This window comes from Mastigoproctus giganteus, chromosome 3 (genome assembly GCF_048544385.1).
Source record: "Mastigoproctus giganteus isolate SK-2022 chromosome 3, ASM4854438v1, whole genome shotgun sequence".
Classification (NCBI taxonomy): domain Eukaryota; kingdom Metazoa; phylum Arthropoda; class Arachnida; order Uropygi; family Thelyphonidae; genus Mastigoproctus; species Mastigoproctus giganteus.
The window spans coordinates 144486796-144514171 of NC_143577.1; the positions used below are offsets into that span (position 1 = coordinate 144486796).

The 27376-nt window shown below is 38.8% G+C and overlaps 1 protein-coding gene across 5 annotated transcripts in view; it reads right to left on the bottom strand.

The window, feature by feature from the left end:
- Positions 1-16557: 16557 nt before the first annotated feature.
- LOC150088301 (uncharacterized) overlaps positions 16558-27376 on the bottom strand; it is a 175184-nt gene continuing 164365 nt past the window's right edge. For all 5 annotated transcript variants that reach the window (XM_090370688.1, XM_090370689.1, XM_090370686.1 and 2 more), the window contains exon 6: positions 16558-17394. In XM_090370688.1, the coding sequence (XP_090226814.1) occupies positions 16922-17394 (473 nt within the window). In that variant the 3' untranslated portion in view covers positions 16558-16921. The remainder of the gene's footprint in view (positions 17395-27376) is intronic.

A 27376-nucleotide genomic window follows, 5' to 3' on the forward strand; every position in this document is an offset into this window, starting at 1 on the left:
GAGATCCTCATATGGGGACAGTCCGAGGTGGAACCAACTCTTTTCCACCACAGATGCAGGTGTGATCATCGGTGATTCCAAGGGCCAGCAGTTTGCCTTTTAATAATCCACGGCCAGTTAACAAGTACGTAGCATATAGGCCAGGCAAAAGCAGGGGAGGGGGGACAGCCTATCGATATGGAGGAAGAACTTTCTGGTAATTTCACATTTGTTGGAGGTAGTTCATCTTGCCTTTCACGCCCGCTATAGATGAGTAAAAAGACACTTTTCTGCTGTTCTGTCATTTGCAGGGTGTTGTCAAGTCGAGGATGGTCTTAAAATTTGCTATGGAGATATGGAACAGCAGACGACCTCCAGGTCCAGTGGCATGGCACCCACCAGGATCTGCAGAGCATGGGTACTGACAGTGCAGTGCAGCAGATCAGTGGCGTATCCAGCTATCATCTTAAGGGGGAGGGGTTATGGCGGCCAGTGAGTTTTTTTAGAAAGCAGGTGGCATTCAAAAAAACTTTAGGGTTAAGGAGGGGCAGATGCCTCTTTACCCACCCCTGCAGCAGATGCGGGTACTGGCAAGCAGGGTGTTCCTTTGCATAGAGTCGAGAATTCTTCTATCGGTAACAGTGATGGCTTTCGAGTACCATATGCCTGCTGCATAAGTTATAATCGGGGTAAATATTGCTTTATAGAATAAGGACAGAGTATGCTGTACCAATAATCTCCAGTCCCGTTTGGAGACCCTGGCAACAAGGGCAGTGTAGTTGTATATCTTTCCTCTTAGGTATTTGAGATGTAGCTAGAAATTTAGTTTGCTATCAAGGATTACTACTAGATACTTAAGTTGAGTAGAGAATTTTATGGTCCTCTCATCAATTTTTATCTGTGGTGGTCTGGCTGCACTGACACTTCGAGAAGGATGGAGTCGGTTTTGGTTGCAAATGGTGAGACTGGTGTTTGGCCAGTCCTATAGCTTCTGTAGTGCATTGTTTGCCAGAATCTTCAGAAGAGGTCCCCAGAATCTTCAGTAACGGTGATAATAAGATTATCTGCATAGGCCTGGGAGGTGCAGGTCCATGGCGAGGAATTCATCAAGGACAAGATTCGATAAGAATGGATCCAGGACCAAGCCCTGTGGGCATGCTCTATAGACCCGTCTGGTTATTTTCCTGTATGGAGCATTGACAGTGATTGACACGTTGGAAAAGTAGCGTTTGATTGTTATACAGATTATGGGAAGCTTTGATTGGCAAAGTCTGCCCATGCAGTTGACCAATGTCCACTCACCCTCTGGTTCACGTGATGTGTTATTGTTGGAGACAAAGGCCTTTGTTACTGATACGAAGAAGCAGATGTGGGAAACCACCGGTGGTGCCTGACCCTAAATACTATGATACCGAGAAGCAACTCTTATCTCCACACCAATTTGGTTACAAGATTGGATGTAGCACTGAAGATGCCATCCACAGACTAATTACTCATGCCACACAAACGGAAGCAAAATACTCCTTAGCTATTATGGTTGACATCGCTGGGGCCGTTGATCGACTGTGGTGGCCTAGTGTCCTTCGAAGACTTCGGGAGGCTGGAATCTCCAGCAACCGCTACAACAGTTTAAAATCATACCTTCAGACAGGCCAGAGTTCACATTGTCACTAAATTTCAAACAGTCACAAGAAGTGTCTTCCGGGGTTGTCCTCAGGGTTGCTCGGGGATTATTTCTATGGTCCTTTGTCTTGGATGAGTTCCTGGGGATGGACCGTTGGTAGGGTTCTTCCCTTAGCCTACGCGGACACTAGAGCTGCCTTGTAGGTTAAGGCCAATGTGGCTTTTTGACGCCTCCAGAGTTGGGCCAGCACACGTCAACTTTCTCTCTCCGGTGAGAAGATAATGTCGATCTTATTGAAGGGGAAACTCCAGATACGCAGACTCCCAGTTATGAAGATTAATAATATTCATTTCGCCTCTGAGAAAGATAAATAACTAGGCCTCTACACTGACACCAAGCTAATCATCTATCCTCACTTGAAATACCGAGCAATCGAGATACAGAAATATGCAGCTATGATTAGGCCAGATTGGAACTAAAGCACAAAGCACTCTCCCTAATTTACCAAGCAGTTTTTGTTCCGATTGTCTGTTATGGTGCTTCAGTCTGGTGCACCAAATAATATGCACTGGAGTGAAACAAACGCAAGCTAGACTCCATAGTGATTTATGCTTCTGTTGGTAACCAGGGCATGCCGCACTGTCAGCACTTCTGTGGTCTAAGTCATCGCAGAGTATATGCCCCTAATCCTTGTAGTTCCCAAAAGAGACTTTTACATCGTCGAAAAACAAGGCATACCTACACAGCTACTGAATCTCCAACTGGACCCGACAAGCAACCACAAACAGGAAAAAAGACTAATCTCAGATCACGTGCAGTGCCTCTGGCAGGAATTCTGGAATTCAACCCACAAAGGAGAAATAACAAAGTTCTTCCCCTCAATCAGTTTCACCTTTCCCAAGCTTCCTCCTTGGTACTCACTTGGATTGCGAACCTTTTTATTAACAGGACACGGATCATTCCAGCAAAAACTCAACTCTATGGGTATCGAACCACATCAATTTTGCCATTGTGGAGATGAGGAGTCCTGGGCCCACGTTATGTATCAGTGCCCCTCGTGTGAAAACCACCGGTTACAAATGTTTACAGTAATTCGAGGAACTCCCCGCAATCAGGAGCAAGATCTACTAAATGACGGAGATAAATATATTGCGTTCACTCGATTTGCCCAGGCTGTCTTCACCACAAGGCATGCCAAACTCATCGTTGCTAGGACATTCCAGAATACCCCCCACTCCCTGCTAACCCCTTCGGGGGTAGTATAAATGTAAATCTATGCTACAGAAACAATACTGCAAAGCCTTTATGGGTAGGATTCATGCTGACACCCAATTTAGGGTACGGGATCGCTACTGGCACTCAACTGGGTGCTAGATCACAGGGGCTCCTGCGACTTTTAATCCCCTTCCCTACCCCTGCTTCACCTAAATCCATGGTGGATTGTCTTCTCTATTAGTCCAACTTTCTTTCACCCCACAGTCTGACCACTTCCTTTTATTCCCTGAACTCTCTTCAACAAAAAAAAATAAATTTTTGTGGCCTGTCAAGAAGCTCAAGCGACCCTGGTAGAGGCCAGTCAGATTATGATGGGCAGCCTGGCTCATCTCGCAGTGGTGGTGGCGGGAAACGTATGGTCCCATTAGGAGCGCTGCGGCCAAGAAGCCAGAGAAACAACAAAACCCAACACAATACTATACACATACATGTCACACATTTCTGGCATTTGCAGAGTTCTGCATACTTCACAAGAGTACAGATGGTGCAGCTGTGGGAGACCACAGGTGGCGCCTAAACACTATGTTCGGAGAAGCAGAGGCCGCCGACTTACAAAACAAATTAACGTTAGCGAAACTACAGAAATGCTAAATACCTATAAGTCTTTAGGTTTCAGTGCAAAACTTTTAATGACAGTATAATGTCCCCCAAAAATACTAATACTGAACAGTTAAGAAGGCATCAATCAAATAAAACTTTATCACTAGAAAAATCAATGGCAGAACTAGCATGGGAGCAGCCATTTTAAACGAAACAACAGCGTTGAAGAAGCTTACCAAATGAAATTTTATAAATGCCAAAAACAAGTCGCTCCCCTAAAATTTTGCCATAAGAAGCACATGCACTAACTCATCAACTTAAAAGGAGTCAAGTAGACCACTGATACTATATCCAAGATGGCACAAAATAACCAGAATTTTTTTAATTTTTAATGGAGTATGAAAATACACTACAAGCACCATGCACCCTCTTGTGGTCTTTTCCAGAATATAGAGTAGGTATATATCGGTTCATGTCTAGCGGGATTCGAATCCGCGACCCTTTGGGTTGCCAGGCAGGCACTTTACCCACGTGGCTAGCCCGGTCGGCCATATATTATCTCTTTTATCTAAAGCAAAAGATACCCTAGGTATGAAGAGTTTGGTGACACACTCTCCTCCTATCTTTGCTGCCATACTTCCAGCAGTTGACTCGTAATTAATTTTTTTGCCTTTCCGTATTCCATTGTTATATTCCCTTTTAATACTATGAATTCTAACGACAAACCCTTCCTTAGATTATAAATAAAGGCTCTATAAGCCACATACAAATCAAGTGACAGAAAGCCCGACAGAACCTGCATAGCATTGGTGGACACTGTTCTACAAATTTTGAACAATGAAAGGATCATTTGTCTCTGAATTTAAAGAAGCATCTGTTTAAATTCCACATTTACAACTCTAATATACCAAATATTAGAACCATGTTACAATCGGCAGAAAGACAAGGCCTTCCTGCGCAACCCCGAATCAGTTCTTGCTATCTGGATAATAGCAGAGGAAAAATGTTTAATATTTTGACTTAAATGTTCTAGATGTAGCTTAAATGACAAGTTATTGTCAATTACTATACCCAACTGTTTTATATGGGCAACCATTGGCACACGTTTACCATCCAGAAAAACTACTGGAGGCCTCTCTATAAATTACCTTTGAACAGCATCGTGGCTATTTTCTTAGTATATATTTTGTGCTTTATGGCCCACAAAGATAAACTTTTTGTTGCTGTCATGGCTGTGTCCTGCAAATCCCATATGGACCTTCCAAGTACACAAACCATAAGATCATCGGCATAGGCAACATGATGACAGTTACCAATATCCTCCTGAATCCACAAATTTAACACTAGATTCCAGAAGATGGGTCCCAGGTCTGGGCCTTGGGGGCACCCACGACTTACCATTTTGGAAAATGCCATATGCTGAGACCTAATAGCCACTTTTCTGCTTTTTAAATAACTGGCCATAACTCTATATAGAAGAGTGGGACGTGAAAGCTGTCGCAGAGAATGCTGTCATTCCATACGCTGTCGAAGGCACCCTTGAAATCAATATACAGCACAAGAACATATCTGCTAGCTGACTGATTTATGTAATCCACCAGATCTTTGACAGCATCCTCAGCTAAACATTGCTTCTTAAATCCATGCTGATATTGCAGCGGAAAATCAATTTCATTCAACCAATCAGTCAATCTTAACAACAACCTTTCATAAATTTTTGCTATGTTAGGCAACAAAGATATTGGCCTATAACTCCTTGGATCACTTAACTCTTTCCCAGGCTTGCACAACAATTTTATCACGGCTACTTTCCAAAACCCAGGAAAAAGCCCTGCAAGATAACATTAATTAAATACGTTAACCAAAAAGTGTGGATAAATTTCCAACATCATCATAATCACACTATTTTCAGTAAGATCTAGCCCTGGTGTTTTACTGACATTTATATTTATAACCTCTAGCTCAGTAAATAAAATTTGGTCATTAAGGGGCAGAATAATCACAATTCAACCTCCAAACAATCAAAAAAGATTGTCAGCTATCAACTGCAAAGTTATAAGCCAATTTCTGGTTTCATTATCCTCCTGCCTTATTGACGGTAAGGGGTTCAATTGCATCTTGTGTACCACTAATTTGTAAACAAAACCACAGGGGTTAGCATTTCCAGCCCCCTGGACCAAAGTTTTCCATGACTCAAGTTTACTAACCACTATAGCTCTGTGATATAACCTCCTTTTATTCCTGTATACTTCCTTAAATTAATAAGAGGAGTTTACCTCAATATAGTACATAGAACACTTCCGTATGATACCCTCCAGAAATTAAAACGAAAAAATCGACAACTTACCGATACATTAAAGTAAAATATAAATAATTAAATAATCAATTTAACACAATTCAAAATCAATTTAAAACAATTAAAATTCAAATTAACGCAATAGAAAGAATCTAACGAAAATATTCAAAACGATTTTTGAATATTTTCGTTAGATTCTTTCTATTGCGTTAAATTGATTTTGAATTGTGTTAAATTGATTATTTAATTATTTATATTTTACTTTAATGTACCAGTAAGTTGTCGATTTTTTAGTTTTTTTCCGTTTTAATTTCTGGAGGGTATCATACGGAAGTGTTCTACGTACTATATTGAGGTAAACTCCTCTTATCAATTTACTAATATTATTATCAACGTAGAACATATTGAGTATTACAGCTCTGATTCATACTATCTAATACTTCCTTAAAGTATTCTGAATCTAGTGACCCCCCAGTGACCTATACCTTTGATATTGTCTCCTAGCAAAAAAACTACCTCCCATCCTAATCAAGCCAAATCAGAATTCCACCATGCAACCACCCTTTGTACTTTTTTTTCTAAGCTTAACCGCATATTGTTGTGCTCTAAACGTTATTCTGGGTATAGAATGCATATTCCTGAACATTTAGCTCATTTAAACTCATATTATCCAAAGAGGTAATATCAGTCTTTACAGAATCTATAAACTTGTTCCAATTAATAGACTTGTAATTAAATCTGACTTTTTCCAGTAATAATTGTGCAATAATATTCCCAACTTAATTTTACATTACCCAACTTAATTTTAAACACTACAGGATGTATAGTAATTATCGTGTTTTTTCGCTAAACAAATCATCTAAAATCCCTGTCAATATCATACATAACAGATGGCTGCCTGCCCTGGGTATCCGCCAACAAATACTTTCTCCAGTAAAGAGAAAGATCACTAGATCCTCCATCATAGGTGTTATGCCGCCGTAGTCGGCTGGTCATGCTTCAATGTACATAAGTACACGAACCATGAGCGACTGGGGTTCGAGCCCATGACTGCTAAATATGGTGGTTTCTTGTATTCTCTCTAACTTGTGAACTCCTTTGACAATGTTGTTGTCCTGGACAGAAAATTTATTTAAGGTGCAAATCAGAATCCAGTGAACCACTTCTTCGACTGTCTTTTGACAGTCGATTTCTGCAAAATCGACTGTCATTTGCATTGCCAAAACTTGGTTGGACGTGTACCAAAATTTCCTCTTATGCGAAGCTTCCACAAGATTTTGTGCCCTATGCACCACACGGGATCCAGAATTGGTGATGGTGATACACACCTCGTGCTTCTCCTTCATCCAATCAGCTTCAAGCAGTACTCAATCCTTTGAAACTATCGTGGTATGTCTAAGGTACCAAGCCTATTCTTAATGATTTTGTATCTATCTAGCCAAACTATTCATGAGTTCACGCACTCATCAATCATCTGTATCCAACAGCTCAACACTTGGTATGTGAAGACTTCAATTTGCCTCCAACTCAGAATCACCGTCAGCGGAGAATCTCACTTCTTCCGGTCTATTGAGATGATTCGAGTTAATCACAGGCCCACAAGAGGACAAAATTCCCTTGACGTTCTCCTCGGTGCCTTGCCTCCATCATGAAGATGGCTGTGATTTTGTCCGATCTGACAACGCTCTCATCTTTCTCCCTGCATTTCCACAGATTCCTGACTTTCACATCCCAATCAACACAGCCATAAAGAATCTTAACAGCTCCTAAATAAATCAACTCATCGCGCTGCCTGGGGGTTGCCTGCTCAATTCCTTGGCTTTTTTGTGTTGTCCTGCTGTTGACCTTCTCATTCACTAAATCAAGACTTGCAGTCTTGATTTAGTGAGCAATGCAGACAGGCTGCCAGGGCAGGTCATGGGGTTCTGTCAATGATATAGAGGAATTTTGCTAGCAAGGAAAAGGAGGTGATTATCTCTCTGTATAAGGCAATGGTCAGGCCACACCTTGAGTACTGCATACAGGTCTGGAGGCCTCATTTTAGGAAGGTAGATTTACTAGAGCGTGTAGAGAAGGGCAACAAGATTGGTGAGGAGAATGAAGGGATCCTCTTACCAAGAGAGGCTTAAGTTCTGCAAATTGCAGTGGCTGGAGACTAGGCACCTGTGCGGTGATCTGATTGAGGTATATAAGGCCTTGAATGGGTTGAGCACGCTGAATTCTGACGGGATCCTTCCACTTGTTCAGATTACGAACCTAAGGGGGCATAAATTCAAATTAAGAAAAGACAGATGTAGAATAGATGTGCAGAAATTTGCTTCAGCCAGTGGGTGGTTAACTGCTGGAACAAATTTGCATCTGTTGTTGTGGAAGTTGATAGGTTGAATAAATTTAAGGAGGAACTGGACAGGCATTTGGAGGCAATGATGTGATTTTTTTTTTTTTTTTTTTTTTTTGGCTGATGCTGCATAAGCTCATACACTTGCTTTCTTGCATCACATGCCACTACTACTTCTGACTATACAGCCACAAACTCTAAGAGTCACCTTTTGTTCTAAGGCATGGTGGACAGCTGAGCTGAGTGTCTAAAACCAAACAGTGCTTTCACACCTAATATCAATATCGTAGATGCAGTTGCATCTACGATATTGCATCTGATTCTAGAGCCATCTTTCATCACTGCAAGTTGGCTGCAAATGACAGTCACACGAAATCCACTCTAAAACGGGTTAAACCATTCTACAAAACCAATAATAGAAACGCTGGCCTTGATCTATGGCTAAAACATATAATCAGGTTTTTTAATCAAGCTACTGCTCCCATAATGCCTTCACTAATCGTTTACGACCATTCCTCTGATGTACTTGCAAATTAGGGCATGTACTTGAATGCCAGTAGGGCATTCATCATTACCACTGCTAGTATTGATGAAATACCACGATACTATTAACAGTTAATACTACTATTAACCCATTCGTCATATACCTGCTTCTCTGAATCAGTGTTTTGAACAGCACGGCTTTCCCCCAATGTGGCACAGATGCCACGTTAGTCCTGTTCCTAAAAAGCAACTTTCACCAAAAATCGACCAATTTGGGCCTATTTCCTGTGCATCGAACCTCGTAAAGATTTTGGAAAAGGTCTTACTGACAACCATAACAAATCTGATTCTCTCACAGAAGCCAGACAATATTCATTATGAAATCCTTGGCAAATCAGCTGTCAGAAACTTAGCAGCAGCCACGTCGTCTATCCTTCAAGCACATGAACAAAAAGCAGAATTAGCCATCACTTAACTCGATATCCATGCAGCTTTTGATACAATATCCATTCCAGCTTTATTTTACCTTACAGTATTACTTTAATATTCGGAAAGATATGATTGCTTCTTAGATGCCTTGTTCCATGCAAGAACACTTGTGCTATCAACCTCACTTAAAATCACTGTAGGTGTTCCTGAAGGAGTTTTGTCAGGCATCCCTTTCACCACAGTAATAACACCACTGATCTCATTCAAAGATATAGTCAGTTATGCATAGAAACTCAAGCTCTTAACAAAGATCGCCCCTGAAGATAATCTCTTATAGGTTACAGGTCTTGGTCATAACCAGTCTCTCTTATCTCCACATTGCTTTCATTGTGGGTGTAACAGTTCACTGCAAAGGCCAAAGATTTAAAAGTATGGATTTTGTAAGTGTAGTGTTACGTATTGTTCTTCTGGTCATTTAGCCACTAGACCCCTGCTGGGGCCTAATGTTGCCCACACTTGGCTTCATGGAGGCAGACCAGGCACACAGTAGTTTGAAATTTTTACTCTGGAAGGCCCTGCCACCTAGTTTCCTGGGGTTTCAGTGGCTAGAGGCATAAAAAAAAAAACCATCGTAGTGGTTGACACCAGATTCTGTAAGGCCTAAAAGTTTGTATACTTAGTTTAATTAAGACATTGTTAGAGTTTTACAGTGTGCGACATGCACTGGTGTATAGATAGAGTGGGGGAGACTGAAGGCTGGGAGTGAAAGGTAGAAGTATAGGGACAATGGAGGTGCCTTAAGATTGTCAGTGAGGCAGGCCCATGCCTCACCAGGCAAAGAACGGGGAGGAGACCACAGAAACTGTCTCCTCCTCCCCTGCCATGGGGAAGAGAAAGATAGGACCACACAAGGGAGTGCAGTCAGGAAAGCCAATCTGGCCATACAGCAATACTGCTCTTTTGCCGTTGTTATTCCTATCCGAGTCACCAGAATTTGGGAGTCACTCGTGGGACCTGTAGTGGCAACTGATGCAGGGAAGCAAGCTTACACTCATGAGCTAAAATATTATGACTGCTTGCCTAAGTGTGTTAGGTCGCCTTTCACCGTGATAACCGCTTGCACCCAGCATGGCGTTACCATAAAAATGAAGGTGTTCTCAGCTATCCTGGACCAGCTGGACAGGGCATCCCGGAGTTCGGTAAAGGAGCGAGGCACGGGCAAATGTTGCATTCCACTGCATCCCACAAATATTCAATAGGGTTGAAGTTGGCTGCCATGGGGAGCACACGAAACGCTTGAACATGATCCAGAACCATTTCTGCACAATTCAGGCCATATCTTGTTGAAAGTGTGCAGTGCTATCTCGATACATTGTCACCATGTAGGGCAAAAACTTGGTCCGAAACAATGTAGAGATAGGATCTGGAGGAGAGTTCAGTGCAGATGTGGGGGGGGGGAGTGTGTCCGTGAAAACATCCTCCAAGCATTATGATACCATCACTGTCTGCCAACTATGCAGTCTGGTTGCACAGTTGGCCGATATAATATCAGTTGGATGTGAATATCAGCTGTGCAACCCAGTTGCACATTTGATGATATTCAAATATGGAGACCTCATCTGAAAAAAAAAAAAAAACATTGAGATTCTTGAAATGGTCCAAAGATGGGCAACTTGTGAGATCAGCAAAAGGACAACCATATGACAAAATACATCCGATGATGTGGGCTGCAGAGCTTGGTAACCAGGCACCAGGTTAATGAGGATTACTAAAATGAATGAAGCCGAATTTTTCACTTTTAGAGATTACCAGAACTCGGGGAACAAATTCAAATTACAGGAAAAGAGGTTTAGACTAGATTGCAGGAAGTTTTCTTTTAGCCAGCGAGTCATGAACAGATTGCCTCCACAGATAATTCAGGTTGTTTGAATAAATTCAAAGGTCAACTGGAAAGTTACCTGTGTGAGGTGAGAAGCAAATAATTTGTATTTCTTATTTGCTGGTTTTTTTTTTTTTTTTTTTGGCCAGTGCAGCAAAAGCCTGTGGTTTCCTTGCGTTATATGGCTATTACTATTACAGTACTACCATAACCAGTCTCTCTTAAAATCACCGTAAGTGTTCCTGAAGGAGTTTTGTCAGACAGTCCTTTCACCACAGTAATAACACCACTGATCTCATTCAAAGGTGTAGTCGGTTATGCATATAAACTCAAGCTCTTAACAAAGATCACCCCTGAAGATAATCTCCTATAGGTTACAAATACCATTAATTCAACCCTCAGGACATTGAAGCATACCCATCCTGTTTCAGCTATTAATAACAAATGGGCTTCTCATTAAGAATTACGAAGTTCAAGCATGCATCGACCTCTGCGTGGCCTTTGATGCCAAAATGGCATTAAATAGCCACATCAACATGGCAACTACTAAGCTGTCTTGGCTTAGTGGGCCACCAAGCAGCAATTTCTCCAGGTTTATGACTCTTCCATCCACAAAAGGTGTCTTGTAACTTCATTTTATCGAGCAATTTTCTACGGTTCTGAAATTTCTCTCTCTCGGTGGCTTCCACTAACACGGAGAATTTATGCAGCATAAATAGTTCAATACAAACAGTTCACTACAACTGAACTTTTTTTTTTTTTTTTTTTTTTGTAAGGTCCTAGCTGCCGAAATCTCAGGAAATTAAGCGGCAGGACCTGCCAGAGTAAATCTTAGTCTACTGGTGTTTCCTGGTCTGCCTCCATGGGGCAAAGGTGAGGCAACGCTGGGCTCCAGCGGCTAAATGACCAGATGAACAGTGGTACACAACATTACACAGGTACAATACCCACACACTTTTAAACCTCTGGCATTCCCAGGAAACTGGTATGACCACAAAGAAAGCAACACGGAGATGGAGGAAACCCCTGATGCCACTTGTGTTTCACCAAACTTTTTCATTGAATTTGTCCATAAATGGGTAACATAAGCCAGAATATCACCAGTGGATAAACACTGAGTGAATCCATACTGGCGATCATTAATCAGATGGAAGGTTTCTAGGTAGTTTAAGATTTGGCTCTTAATTGATTGAATTTCTCCATTACTTTAGAAAGAATAGAAGTAACTGCAATGGGATGATAATTGGATGGGAGGGATTTGTCACACTTTTAAGGAACTAGCTGGATATGAGCAAATTTCCAAGCAAAAGGAAAAACACCTTTGCAATAAGAAAGTGAAAAAGCTGGCAAAGAACAGGAGTAAGTTCAGGAGCACAAGTTTTGAGAACAGGTGGAGAAATACCATCAGGACCTGGAGCTTTCTTAGCATAAAGATTTGTCAAAATCCTTCTAACATCCTTTTGATGGAAGACAGCAGGAGGCTTTTAAGATACACGAGTTGGACGAAAAATGGGATGCTAGCAGGTCAGCTTTATTCTTGGCTGAAGTGACAACAGAACCATCTGGTTTTGACAGAGGACCTATTTGTCATTCATACTGTATAATATTAACATATCATTCAAGTGTATTTTTCTATTAATTGTTATGTTACTTTATGTGCCTTACTCAAATTGTAAACTGCTGGCATTCCAATGTCGTGAAGGCATTTGTACAGTTCTCCTTTTAATAATAAAGATATTTTACTGATTAGAACCATGCATATAGGGGGGGGGGGTTGGGAATGTGGGGTTTAAAATTTTGCAGTCCCTTAACAAACGTGTATTTGAGAGAACACAGTTTAATTTTAAACTGTGTTCTCTCAAATACACGTTTGGTAAGGGACTGCTGTAATATTTGAAAAAACTGAATTTATTTATAACTGAATTATTACAATTCAGGTAATCCTTGTATAACACAGTAGTTAGGTTCCTATAAAATCTCGTGTAGTGCGAAACCATGTTACGGGACTGAGAACCAGTACAAAAAAAAGGGGTTTCATTCCAAAAGCTAACAAAAAAATACATAATTTTTTTGACTATTGGAAACTTAATTTTTATTAAAAATAGTAATAACTGAACAAATGCCTTACAAACTGTGATACATATATGCCAGATAATGTACGTTCATTTAAGTTTCTTCCTCTTCATCCCTGCTAAGCACAACCAAACAAGAACGTTTTTCTGTTGCAGAAGCAGAATATCTTCACCTTCTGAACTTTCTTCTGCAGCATTTAGATTTCATGTATCTTCTGCTCTCTCTAAAAAATCAGTAAACTGGTTTGTTAGCTTATGCTTGATAGATCTTTGTAAATTTCATGGTATTGAGCTAAGCATTTTTGAAGCTCCCTTTTGTGCTCCTTTCAGTCAAGAGATCTGCATCCAATAAATAAGATTTTAATTGCTCGGCAATTAGAAAGCAAACTTCATGCCTTCCCGTATGCTGTTTGGTGTAAAATTTGGAACTTCAGGATTTATCTGCGCTATCATCCTCTGAATTGATCTGGTTTACCTCCAATGCCATTTCCACCAAATCTGCTTTGCCAGCCTCTTTTTCTACCAATAATTATTGAATGTCTTCAGTAATAAATAAAGGCAAATCATCAAAGCCTTCCCCTCCTTAGCAAGTTGTACTATCGCACTGATTTCGTTTTCTGCCGGTTTGACCATATTTCCTAAATGAGCTGACTCTGACCATGCATTTTTCCAACACTCAGTTAATGTTGACGGTTGGTTTTACTTTGAGTGATAGAGCTACGATTCCAATACAGTCCACAACTGAAAAATGTTTCCATGGCTCCATTACTTCAATAGCTTCAGAATCAATTTTTTCCAAAATTGATTGTAATAATTTTCTGATGAAATGAGTTTTAAAGGTAAATTAAAGTTGTATTAGGTGGGAGGAACATTACTGCAATGTTTGGATGACAAATCTTTTGGATGGCCTGGCACGTTATCCAACAGAAATAAAACTTTTAAATCTAGATTTTTTTCCAAAAGTTCAATAGCACAGAACCTATATTTTATTTATTTATTTTTTTTTTTTTGCATAACGGACTTGCCAAAAGTGGGGATTCACAAAAGATAATGGAAACGTTGAAAAATTATATCCAATAAAATAGCAGGGTTTTCTACACACAAAAGCTCAAAAATACCTTGTTATGCAAAATTTGCCACAATTCTCTGTGTTGGAGCGAAACCATGTTATATAAGTACTGTGCTGTGTGACGACTGCCGCAATTTACCAATCGTGTTAAAGTGAAACCGTCTTGTAGAAGTACCGTGTTATACAGGGATTGCCTGTATAACATTACTATGATGTAACAAAGTTATTGGGAATAATTCATAGAATTCGGTTGTGAGTGGGTGCTGAATTCCTGCCATATAAGTTTCCTGCCAATTTACACAGACTTAATCATGAAATGGATTTGCACCATACCGATTCGTCAAACATGAGGTACAGCATTACACACCTTTCTTTCAACTAACCCTGGTTATAGCTCATGTGACTGCTAATTACTGTATGGTCCTGTAATTCTCTGTCATAAATTTCTGACTTATATGGTCGGTCCTGGAATATGAACAATAAAATAATTTTTATTAAAAAATTTTAGTACTATTCTTGGCTGATGAGGCAGCCATATCGAAATCTTCATATGTATTATTTACAGTTTTTAATCTGGATTTTAAAAAATCAGTGGAGCGTTTACTTGAAAGTAAGGTTTAGTTGTTCAAAATTCTGAAGAAATCAGAAAGCTATGGCAGTTGAATAAATTACAAGAAATCCTGAACAATCAAAATGGTGAATAAAAGATGCTTTCATCGCAGTCATATTTTGACTTCTGTATACAATTCCAAGGGGAAGTCAGCTTTTTGTCAATGACAATCAGTAAATTTTGATACTGAAAAGAAATTACTTTTTTCAAATGCCTGAAAATATATGTTTTGGTCAGGAGGAAGTGGTGGACTCCCCCTTTTCACCCATTCGCGCACAAGTCATTCCAAATTTCATTAAAACCTGACAACTATTTTCTTTTCTTTTTCATATATATTTCGAATTGTGTCTGGTACATAAATGTAGGTATGTTTCAAATCACCTAACACTACTCCAGTAGGAAAGTTGGCGCGACACCAAATGTATGTGCTATTTGTTTCCAGGATGGTTTATACCTGCACGTGATTATAAATCTTCTTTGCATGTGTCTCCACAAGTCAGTCAGTCAGTCAGTTGTTTTTGTGTTCTGCAATTTAATGGTAATTTCAATGGTTTTTAAATTTGACCTGTAGAAGTACATATCACTGATATCCTTATCAACCAACTGATTCACTGACAAAGCTTTCATCCTACTATCAAGCAAATTTTTATTTACTATTTCCCATATCCATACCATTGCCAAATGAGTACGAACTGCTGCAGCTCACTGTAATGTCTTTGTCCACCAGCCTTGAGTGTCCAAAATTTTACAATCCAATCAACACAGCATAAAACTGAAAATGTTGCTTAAATGGGCTTGCAATAATTTATAAAATTTAGAAAAATTTATTTTTTATCAAAATATGATTTTAGTTGAGCAGCTATTTTTAAATTAAACTTTTATTTGTTACTATGCATGCAGAGAAGTGTTTTTCTTTATAGTTATAATTATTATACTTGTGTATTGTTCTTTAATGCCAATAATCAGATAATAGCATTTTTTCTCAATCCTTTAATCAAGGATTCCTCTCTCTCAGCACGGAAACTGTTCGATTTATTGACATTATTTTGCATCTAGCACAGCAGTAAATGCTCAAAATTTTGCAAGTATGAAAACAGAATCCATTCAGAGGGGCCAAAATCACAGAAATAAAACAATAATATGTAACTTGAGAGCAATGGTTCCATATACCTGTCCCCATTGAGAAAGTTACTATTTGTTACTATGTGGCAACAACCTTTAAAGATTTCAATTCTTTAAGGAGTGTTTTGGAGGTACAAGGAGTTGTGTTGACATCTCTGATGATGAATAATTTAAATCAGAATGACAGTAATATTCAGTAATGAGAACAGGAATATTTAAATGATCTAAATATATTTAGGCATATTATTCAGAGAAAAAAAAAAAAAAAAAAAAAATATATATATATATATATAATACAAATCCACTACCATATATACTTAAAATAGTAATGCTTTTTTTTTATCTACAGATCTTGTATAAAAAAGCATTAATTCTATGACAAATCTAATTGCTATACTATACATTTTTGCACTATACATTCATGTATCTCCTTACAATGTTTTTCATGTAAAAAAACATGTACAGTGTTGTAAAGAAAACTTGAACAAGTGAAAAAATCTCCTTGTAATACTATAATGTTTTCTTTTTCCTAAAAAACTACAGAAGGCAGGAGGTAATGCAAATTTAGAAAATATCTGTACAACTTCTATAACTGGTGTAATTTTAAAATCATTAAAATGGAAGATTCTATTAAAATGGATAAATTCTAAGTATTTAGAAAATTCGGAATTTCAAAAGTAAATACCAAAACTGAAAATATTTTTATTATTTTTTTTTAATAAAATTTTTATTCACCAAACTGATCCATGTCACTGGCTTTTAGAACCCACTTAACTTTAAAAATACAAATATTTATCATAGAATTTCTGTAGAAAAATGCTCTAAATCTGCATTTCTCCCTTGTTCTCTATCAACAATATGACAAATAAGGATAATATATAATCTGTTTGTTTAATAAGTAAAAATATTTATTCTTACCTATAAGGACCTTGTTCATATAATTAATCATTTATGGAACAAAATTCGTAAAACTATGTGCTGCAATTTTACCAGACTATTATTGGCAAAGTGCAGAGGCCAATACCATTTCACAGGCATGAAAAATTTTCATTCAGCCAAAGAGCTGGTTCAGAAGTTGACTGGCTTTGGAAACTTAGCTTATAATTATTTCTGAAACTTTTTTTTTAACTTGTTTTCATATCTTAAATATGAACTAATATTCAACAATAATAAAAATTTTCATTGTAAATATAAACCTACTCATATTAGTTATGCTGCGCTAGTAATTTCATTCTTCTATATGCAACAATAGTAAGTGCAACGGTGAAAGCTATTAAGAGCATGCAATTTGAAATTGCATTGTGTAGTCTTGTTATTCCTTCTTCTTTAAGGTGGATCTGGGATGTAAGAGTATGCCACACTATAGATGATATACGTGCAATGGCACACGGAATATAAGAACACCCAAAGTAACTCAACAGAAACATCAGAATGCTAGTGATATTTAGTAATATTAAAATGCCAATAGTTGGCAAAGATAAAGATAAGGTTGTCCAAAAGTTTCGCATTCTATTCTCTCCAGTTCCTGAAAACAAATTTCTTCCAAACAAAGTCAAATGTTGAAGATGATAGTTGGGAGTCCATGGCAAGGGTGATGTCTGCAGTATAGCTCTGTCTTCAGACTTGAGACGAGCTTTATATTCTGCTGGAAAGTTTGCTCGCACTTCAGTAGATATTTCTGCAAAATGCAAATTATCAACGTTTATAAGTAAGGGCAAATTTAGTTATTTTAGTTGGTTTTAACATTAAAAAAAGAAAGATTTCATCAAGAAAGAAAGATCTTTATAACAATTACCCTTGTTATTCTTTAAGTTAAAACGATTAATAACATAATATATGATACTCAATTTACAGAGAAATTTGGGATTGAACTACATTCAGTTAATACTGGAATCCAAATTTCCATAAATCTTATTAAATAAAGTCCAGAATTTCAAGTTTTTGAATAACTTATATTAGTAATTGTAGCTGGCTCTAAATCAGAAACTCCAGGTTGGAAACAATGCATATGAAGGTTGTGTAGCTTGGTATGAGCAAAAATTTGTGAAACTGTGTGATTTTTTTGATGGTCATAGGTAGAGCACAGAACATTTATGAAAACTTAAAACAACACAGTATCTTCCATTTGATATAACTACAACCTCTTGATGGAGACAGTTTTCTCATCAGTGAATCCAGAAGCTAAATCTTGATCATAAAGAGCTCCTTACCTATATGAGGGTCAGTTCATAAGTTCTGACAGAACTTATTTATCCTCCCCAAAACTGACAGAATTACTGAAAAAAATTCAAGGATTATTGCAAAGTTGAAGACTGACCTGTAATGAGACTGTCTGTTGGTGGCATCAGCCATGACACAGTTCGTACCCTTTTGAGAGAATATTTGGCAAAGCAAAAAATGGCATCACGTTCTGCAACCCTAACTTCTCTCTGAAGGAGAAAAAGATCAATCATAGGCATTGAGCACCTTTGCTGCTCAGATTGAAAATAGATTTTTTCTTTTCCTTTTTACAATGAATATTGCAATTCATGAAGTATGGTGTTTTGAATCTGCTGAATGATGCCAACCAACATCAAAACGGACCCAAGAAAGTTCAGCAGGAGCCAAGGAAAATGAAATAATAGCCACTGCTGCTTACACTTCTGCAGGTAGTTTTATTTGCATTCATCAGGTAAATCATCCATAAATGGAACCAGATAAATTCCACCTTTAGATGAAAAAAATTTTACCTTTAGGTGAAACAGCAACAGAAAATATTGTTTCATTTTTAAAAAAACATATTTGGGATCTATTGTAAAAGAAACAGCCAAACCGGCTAAGCCAGTTCCAGTCTGAACGACAATACAGAATCAATTCCATCTTCTCCTCGTTATCACTGCTGCACATAGCTAAGGACAGCACTCACAATGACATTATGGCATTAGCCATCTTCCAAAATGAGAGCAAAATATTATTATAGAAGAGGAAGGAAGGGGAGTTGTTGTTTTGGTTTTTAGGAGCATTAGCAACTAAGGCCATATTGCTCTGGGAATATGCGGTGGTCGTTCCATAACCTTTCCGCATCCTCCGTATTTGGTGGTGACGGGTTCGAACCCCGGTCTAATCAAGGAGCGTGTGCTATGCACTGCTGCTCCTTCCCACCTGGCTATGGAGGCGCCTAAGGAAGGGGAGACTATACTGAAAGTGTATAATGTACTTTCTCCAGAGTTAAGAAATTATGTCATTTATGAACACAACCATAGAACTTACTGACTAGCAGTTCAAACTTGGCAGTGGAAAATCTGAATATTCAGGAACGCTTGTGCTGATAGGATTACTAATCACAATCAATTAAATTTCATATTGTTTCTCATCAAATTACTTATAAATAATTAAGTTCAGTATTTGCAAACAGTAGTTAGTTCATTATTATTTAAATATTAATAAGATCTCTCTCTCTCTCTCTTTCTCTCTCACACACACACACACACACACACAACTAGAGTTGAGATACATGGGGCATTTGAAAAGTTTGTGGCCTGAGTATGAAGGGCTTATTTGAGTGGCCCAGTCACACACAACTTTGCACCATAGTCCCCTTTGGAGTCAATACACTTCTGCCATTGGTGCTGCAATGCATTGATTCCAGCTGCAAAGAAAATTTTCCCTTGGTCTTCAGGAATGCATTCACTGCAGCAATTACATCACTGTTAATGAGAAAATGGATGCCAACCAGGATATTTTTTCAAATTAGGAAATAGGTGAAAGTCTGATGTGCCAGATCTGGTGAATATGGGGGATAGTCCAAGATTTCAAAGTTGCATCCATGCAGTGCAGCCATGGCAATGACGGATTTGCAAGCAGGCACGTTGTCCTGATGGAACAAGAAGACTCCTTTGTTGAGTTTGCTTGGCATTTTTCTGTGATGTTTTCACACAAATGCCTCACAAGAATTGCATAATATGCCCCTATGACTGTCTGGCTTTTCTAAAGGTAATCCATTAGTAACACACCATCAGCATCCCAAAAATCTAATGCCATCACCTTGCCAGCAGGAAGAATCAACTTGGCTTTCTTTGGAACAGAAAAGAGCTGTGTTTGAAGAGCCTGGCTGCAAGCCCACATCTCACCCATGATCACAAACCTTGCAAGAAATTTGCTGGATCGTCTTGAAAATTATACAAATGTTCACTTGACAACTTTTGTGCGTTTTTGATCTGCTGTCAACAACTTTGGAACCCATTGTGCTGACACAATTTTCATAGTGAGTTTCCTTTGTTATGTGGCATACACGTTCAGATGAGATGTCCAAGACACTGGAAATGTACTGAATTGTCACTCACTGATCACCATCACCAGATCATGCACACTGTCAACTTCTGTAGTGATGGACGTTGCAGATCTTCCACAGTGTGGATCATCTTCCAGACTCTCCCTCTCTCGTTTAAATTCTGCTTTCTACATTGTAACCATGGAATAGGAAGGATCAACCTCCTCCAGTGTTGTAACCATATCCTAGTAAATTGCCTTTGGCATTAGTCCCTTTTTTTTCTCAAATCTTGGATGACTGCACAGTGACTGATTTTGTCCATCTTTACTCATTCACACAACTTTGTTGGCTTCAGGACCTGTAATTAAAAAAAGTTGCTAATAAAACCGTATGAAACTTGGTAGATTACTATTTGAAGTGCTATACATTAAGTATAGAGATTAACACAGTATCACTACCCTTTCATACTCAGGCTATAAACTTTTCAACCTCCCCAACCCTCATAGAGAGATGTTTGCAGTTTGATACTTACATTAGACATTCAAGCTGAATTCCTTGTAATCTTTTATACATATGTGAATTCTTCTCTCTAAGCTTGAAAATTGCTCTGTGAAACATTTATTTGATAACTTTTCTGCATGCTGTGATGTCCTTTTCAGCTGGTTTGCTGTGTGAGAGCTGTTCTGACAAAAAACAGACTTCAGACATCCCCACAGACAGAAGTCAGGGAGTAACAAATTGGGGCTTCGAGACCCACACCTTGTAAAATGCAGGTCTCAAATTCCCAAATTGTTCTTATTTATCTCTACTAGATGCATACTTGCCAACTTTTAGAAATCTAAATCCATAACTGTTTTAAATACAGATCCATTTTTCAACATTTAAGGTTTTCTTCATTTACAAGTTCTAAAAGTACTTGATTTTATTTTTATTTTTTTTCCCAATGTGTTCAATTCAACAAATGATTCGTTTCTGAGTACTAGATGCAGGGAGCATGATGATCTTAGACTGAAACTTAGCACATTAATATAAAAACTGAGTTACTAAGAAAACAGGCAATACCCTGGAACAGATTAAAATTAGGGACTCAACAACGAATCAATCATCTAGTGGTATGCCAGAGGTAGTTTTATATGAAAAAAACAGTGGTGAAACAGAACCAGAATGTGTCACCCACATTATTGATAATGTAATCAGTCACGACTTCAGGGTGCTAATGGAGTTTTATTTATATTAAATGCAGACATACTGAGGATTTAGTTTCAAAGTGCAGTGTCATAAGACAGGGCAAAAATTAATTATGTCTGCAATCCTGGCCAGGCATGATAGGAGGGATTTTAAAATGTGAGCAGTGTCAATTAACTTTAGGCTGCACGGATTTTGCAAGGCTTTCAGAGGGAAATTTTTACCTGTGTGGCTTAGTTGGAAGAACAAATTTATTTTGCAGGGATGACATACAGTGATACACGATTTTTATGATGGTATATCATCAAAGTCATATTTGTACCTGACTAAAGGGTTCAAAGGACATAAGAAAATTTAACACAAGTAAAGTAGAACAAGCATTAAGGGAAAACAAAGGATTTAAATCATCAGTAATACAGAAAGATAAATCATACTGAAACTGAAGAATAGCAGAGAAGGCAAAATTCAAATAGCAGAAGACTACTACAAAGAGTTATACAAGGAGCGAGGGAATGATGTCAGCAGTGGGGAAGACGGATCGCAAATTAGTAACACGTACAACACACCTGATATCCTTCCTGATGAGGTAGAACATGCGTTGAAGAAAATGAAGAATCAGAAAGATGAAGTTACTGTAGATGAAGATGAAGTTATTGTAGTTAAAATTGGGAGGAAGAGACATCACACAAAACTGGCAAGACTCTTCACAAAATACATTAGAAAAGGTTTGGCGCCCAAAGAGTGGAATAATGCAATCGTAGTTTTGCTGCATAAGAAAGGAGATAAATCAGAAATTGGAAATTATAGACCAATTAGCATGTTATCCCACATCTACAAGTTGTTCACAAGGATCATTACTAACAGATTAGAAAGAATACTTGATGAGAATCAACCGAATTGATTCTCATCAAGTGGGATTTACTCAAAGAGGTAGTTACCTCTTTGAGTAAATCCCACTTCAGCACACTGATCACTGCCACCTAGTGGTTCATTTATCTGCAGATTCTTAATGCATAAAGAATCACTGCTGATAATCAAATCAAGAGTATTCCTCCCTCTAGTTGCCTCCCGAACATGCTGATGTAGAAAACAGTCATCCAATAAATCCACAAAAGCCTTGTTAGTGTGTGAGTGACCAGACCCCAAATTCCAGTCAATATCTGGGAAATTAAAATCTCCCATTATAAGACTCTCATTTACTGGACCACTCTATTTCCCTGTACAGTTTGTTATTGTACTCATCAGAGTCATTAGGCCTATAGCACACTCCTACCCTCAATTTTGATCTCCCAATGCTTATGTCACACCAAACTGACTCGACACTGCACTGTCCAGCGATGTCCACTGGCTTCACTTCCTTGGTTTTTATGTGTTTCTTAACTAATAGCATAACCCCTCCCCCCCTTCCTATCCTGTCTATCCTTTCTGTAGATGTTGTACTCCCCAAATTGCAGTTCTGCATCCCTTATATCTGTGTGACACCACGTCTCTGATATCCCAACAATATCTGCCTTTGATGTTTTGAGCAATACCTCAAATTCATCAAATTTATTTACTAAACTCCTAGCATTGGTGTACATGCAAGTATACATGCACCTATTTCTATTCTTAGCTACCCTAACACAACCCATGTGTTTACTTGTACCGCAATGACACCCAGCAGTCTCTGAAATATCCTGCATCTTGTTTTTCAGGATTCTGCTCATTCCAATAGAAGCAGTGCAAGAATCTCTTTCACCTCTGCCAGTGGCTACTGTTAATCTATTCGTCTTTGTCTACCTCCAAGCTAGCAGTTTTCCGACCCACCTAACACTGCCTCGATAGCATCAGCAAATATTCTTGCACCCTTTCTATTTAGGTGTATCCCATCCCTGTAGAAGCAATCTCTCCTGTTCACAAGTACAGTGCAGGCTGAAAAAAATTCTACCTCTTGAGCCTTGCACAATCTTTCCAGGGCCAAATCGATCTACAAGGCTCTCATCATATACTCCCTCCTATCGTGTCTGGGCAGAATTGCAGACACTTTCAAATTCAACCCTATTTCAAGGCTTTTTTTCAACAGTGACCTGTACTTGTTAAGCACCTCTGCCGGTCTCCTACTCTTGATATCATTAGTGCCAACGTGTACAACTATATCACCTTTTGTGCCCTTAAAAGATGATATCTGCTCTACAACGTCATCAACCTTTGGCCCTGGCAGACATACCCCAGTCCTGTTCCACCTATCCTTTTTACAAAGCATGTTCCCCGTTTCCCTGACAATAGAATCACCAACAACTACTAGTTCCTTTGCAACCAGCGCATTCTGCCTTGGGGGTTGCCGCTGTGTTGCGCGATGACCAAGTGCAAGCTCTGGCGTTGATGTGAGCAGCTGAGAGCTTGATGGGCCCCTCAATTTAGTTCCTTCGAGGGCATCCACCCTGTCCTTCAAGCTCTCATATAGGCCCATAAGAACGCTGAGTTGTTGCCTGATTTCGATACACTCTTTGCATCGCGCACACACAAAGACATCCCCCATGGCAATATCATGTCCCGTACCTGATTGCTCCACAAACATCATGCAAGCTGTGCATTTTAGAAGGCTGTGATTCAGAAGGCAACTGCCCCCCTCAGTTCTCCTCTGAGCCACAGCACTTCCATTAGCTTGAGTCTTTTGTTTTGCTGCTCTGGTTTGAGTCATGATTTCTTTTAATTTAAATAAAATTTCAATTTCAGTTTATAACCCTAACTTATCTCCCAACACAGTTATAACGGGATATATATTTTTTAGTGTCAAGTATTAATTATCTCCGAGTTCCTTTTATATAATTTCCGTATCAGTTATGTATTAATTAATTATGTTACATTTGTAATCTAAGTCGGTATATGTATTCAGTTAAAAGTACAATTTAAATGCCAACGAAGTTCAACAAGTTTAATAGATTTTACCGATCACCGAAAATATTATAACCTATACTATATTAATGCTATCTAGGTTCGATATATAACGATCATATGACAAGACAAAGGCGGGAAGTTATGAACGGTAATCTATGGACACTTAAGTATTAATTAAGTTTCAAATCTTGCTGTCTCAATTCAGAATAAACTACCGATCCTTACTAGGTCTATAAGCTACTTACAAAAAATAATTTGATGTAAAAAATATTCAATAAGTGGCTAAGTATGGCTAAAAAACTTCTCGTTCAGCGGAGTTGCGACTTGTACACGTGGATACCCTTACCGATACTTTTATGCAATTGCAAGGCCGAGTAAAGAATAAATACACCAAATTAATCAGAAAATCACAAAATAATGCTATACTTTTTTTTTTTTTTTTTTTTATGTGAACCCCAAACACGAGAGGTATTAGAAATTATAGTACTTAGTACCGTGCTTGGGTTGAAGGTTGAGAAGACGAAAGAAGATATTTGTTGACATTGGACTTGAACTTCTGTAGATTGTAATTTTCAGGAAATACATATGAAGGAAGGTTGTTCCAGAAAATGGCAGTTGAATGAATAAATGAGGGAGATGAAAAGTTGGTTCTGTGGGTTTGAAGTTGGACAGTAAATGGATGTTGGCTGGTGGCGGCACGTGTTCGGACTGTTTTGAAAGAGAGAGCGGGAATTATAGAAGACAATTCAGAAGAACAGTGCCCATGGAAGTATCTGTAGAAGAGGCATGCAGCAGAAACAGTGCGTCTATGCGAAAGCGAGTGGAGAAACTCTGTTAGAGATGAATCATTAATTAACCTAACTGCCCTCTTCTAAATGGAATCAAGAAGCCTGAGAGAGGTTTTGGGAGAACCACCCCAGATGTGGGAACAATATTCCATGGCAGGGGGGGGATTTGCGATTTATACAGAGTGAGCAGCTGTTTGGAAGAAAAATAACACCGAGAGCGAAAGAGAAAACCAAGTTTTTTAGATGCAGAGGAAGCAATATTTGTAATGTGCTTGTGCCAAGACAGATTAGAAGTCAGGGTAATCCCCAAGAGAGATATATCATTTTGCCTAGAAATTGGAGTGTCACTAAACATAAGCATAGGAGCAGAAGAATCCTTTTTGCGAGATATAAGACAAGACTGAGTTTTAGAAGGGTTGAAATCAACTAAGTTGTCTTTGCCCCACTGGAGAATTACCTGAAGATCGGCATTTAAGGAATTGGTAGCAGATTTCCGAGAAGTTACAGCTGATTGAGCAGGACAAGGTTTCTCAAAATGGAAAGTTGAATGCAATGTGCTATCATCAGCAAAACTATGGATAGGATTTCCAGTCAATGGAAGAAGGTCATTGATATACAAGAGGAAAAGAGTGGGGGAAAGAACTGAACCTTGGGGGACACCAGCATTAGTGGAGAAGTTAGAAGACAGAGAGACATCTACCATCACCCTCAGTGAGCGATCAGTGAGAAAACTGGATAACCAATTACTAAAAACAGTTGGCAAACCATAAGATGTAAGCTTGTTTAGAAGAGCTTTATGCCAAACACGATCAAAAGCCTTTGAGATGTCAAGAGCAACTACTTGTGTTTCACCGAACCTTTCCATTGAATTAGTCCATAAATGGGAAACATAAGCCAGAATATCACCGGTGGATCGACACTGACGGAATCCATACTGACGATCGTTGATCATACGGAAGGATTCTAGGTGGTTTAAGAGTTGGCGGTTAATTGATTTCTCCATTACTTTAGAAAGAGTAGAAGTAAGTGCAATGGGACGATAATTGGATGGGAGGGATTTGTCACCCTTTTTAGGAACTGGCTGGATATGAGCAAATTTCCAAGCAGAAGGAAAAACACCTTTGGAATAAGAAAGTGAAAAAAGGCGGCAAAGAATAGGAGTAAGTTCAGGAGCACAGGTTTTGAGAACAAGTGGAGAAATACCATCGGGACCTGGAGCTTTCTTAGCATCAAGATTCATCAAAATCCTTCTAATATCCTTTTATTGGAAAACCACAGGAGGCATTGAATGGAGCATGTTGGGAATGGTGGGAGGTGTTTTACCAAGATCATTAATACATGAGCTGGAAGAAAAATGGGATGCTAGCAGGTCAGCTTTATCCTTGGCTGAAGTGACAACAGAACCATCTGGTTTGGACAGAGGTGGGAGCAGAGATGGGCAAAAGTTGCGGCCAACAGCTTTGGCAAGAGACCAGAATGCTTGGCTACCATTAGGGCAAGAAGCAAGTTTTCTACTCTTAGCCTGTTCAAACTCTAGTTTGGACTGATTAATAACTGCTTTACAATTGTTGCAAGCTTTGGTGTAGGCAGAAAATGAATCTGAAGAATTAGAAACAAGCCAATTATGATATGCAACGTTCTTCTGTTGGACAGCCTTAGCACATTTATTGGAAAACCAAGGTTTAGATAAAGGGCGATATTTTAAAGTGGAGTGTGGGATAAAGGATTCCATTCCTTCAAGAATAATTTCACTGACACGATCTGAGCAAACGTTGACATCAGAAGTTTTGAAACAGTAATCCGACCAAGGAAAAGAAGAAAAGAAGTCTCGCAGGTCATCCCATTTTGCATTCTTGTAATGCCAAACAACACGAGGTTGGGAATAGCCATGAGATAAAGGTTCCATTGGAGAAGAGACAATCACCAAGTTGTGATCTGAAGTGCTTAAAGGACCTCTCACTTCGACCGTGTACTTAGAAGGGTTGTTTGTGAGAAAAAGATCAAGCGTATTGGCTGTATGATTAGGATTGTCCAGTATTATTGTAGGTAAATGAACAATCTGTGCTAGGTCATTAGTAATTGCAAAAGCCTCAGCATCTCGACCTGCTGGGTCCGTGTGACTAGAAAACGGAAGCCAGCTGGAGTTGTGAACATTAAAATCACCAAGGAAAATAACCTCACTGTTAGGAAAGTTGGACTGGAGAAAGTCAAGTTGCAAAGAGAGGAAGTCAAAGAGCTCCAAGTGATTAATGGAGTTGGGAGAACGGTAGAGACAACAGATGAATTTGACACAATGAGGTAGAGAGATTTTAAGCCAGAGAAGATCAAAGAGAGGAGATTCCAAATTGCGAAGTCTCTGACAGGGAATATCAGAACGGACATATGCACAAATACCACCTTTGAGGCGAAAGGAATCATACAGCGAATAATTTGGGCATCTGAGATGAGCAGTAGTTGAATCAACTGATAACTGAGATTCTGTCAGAAAAAGTACATGGGGTTTGGCAGACTGCAAGTGGAAATGGACATCGTTGAGATTAGAATTGAGACCACGTATATTT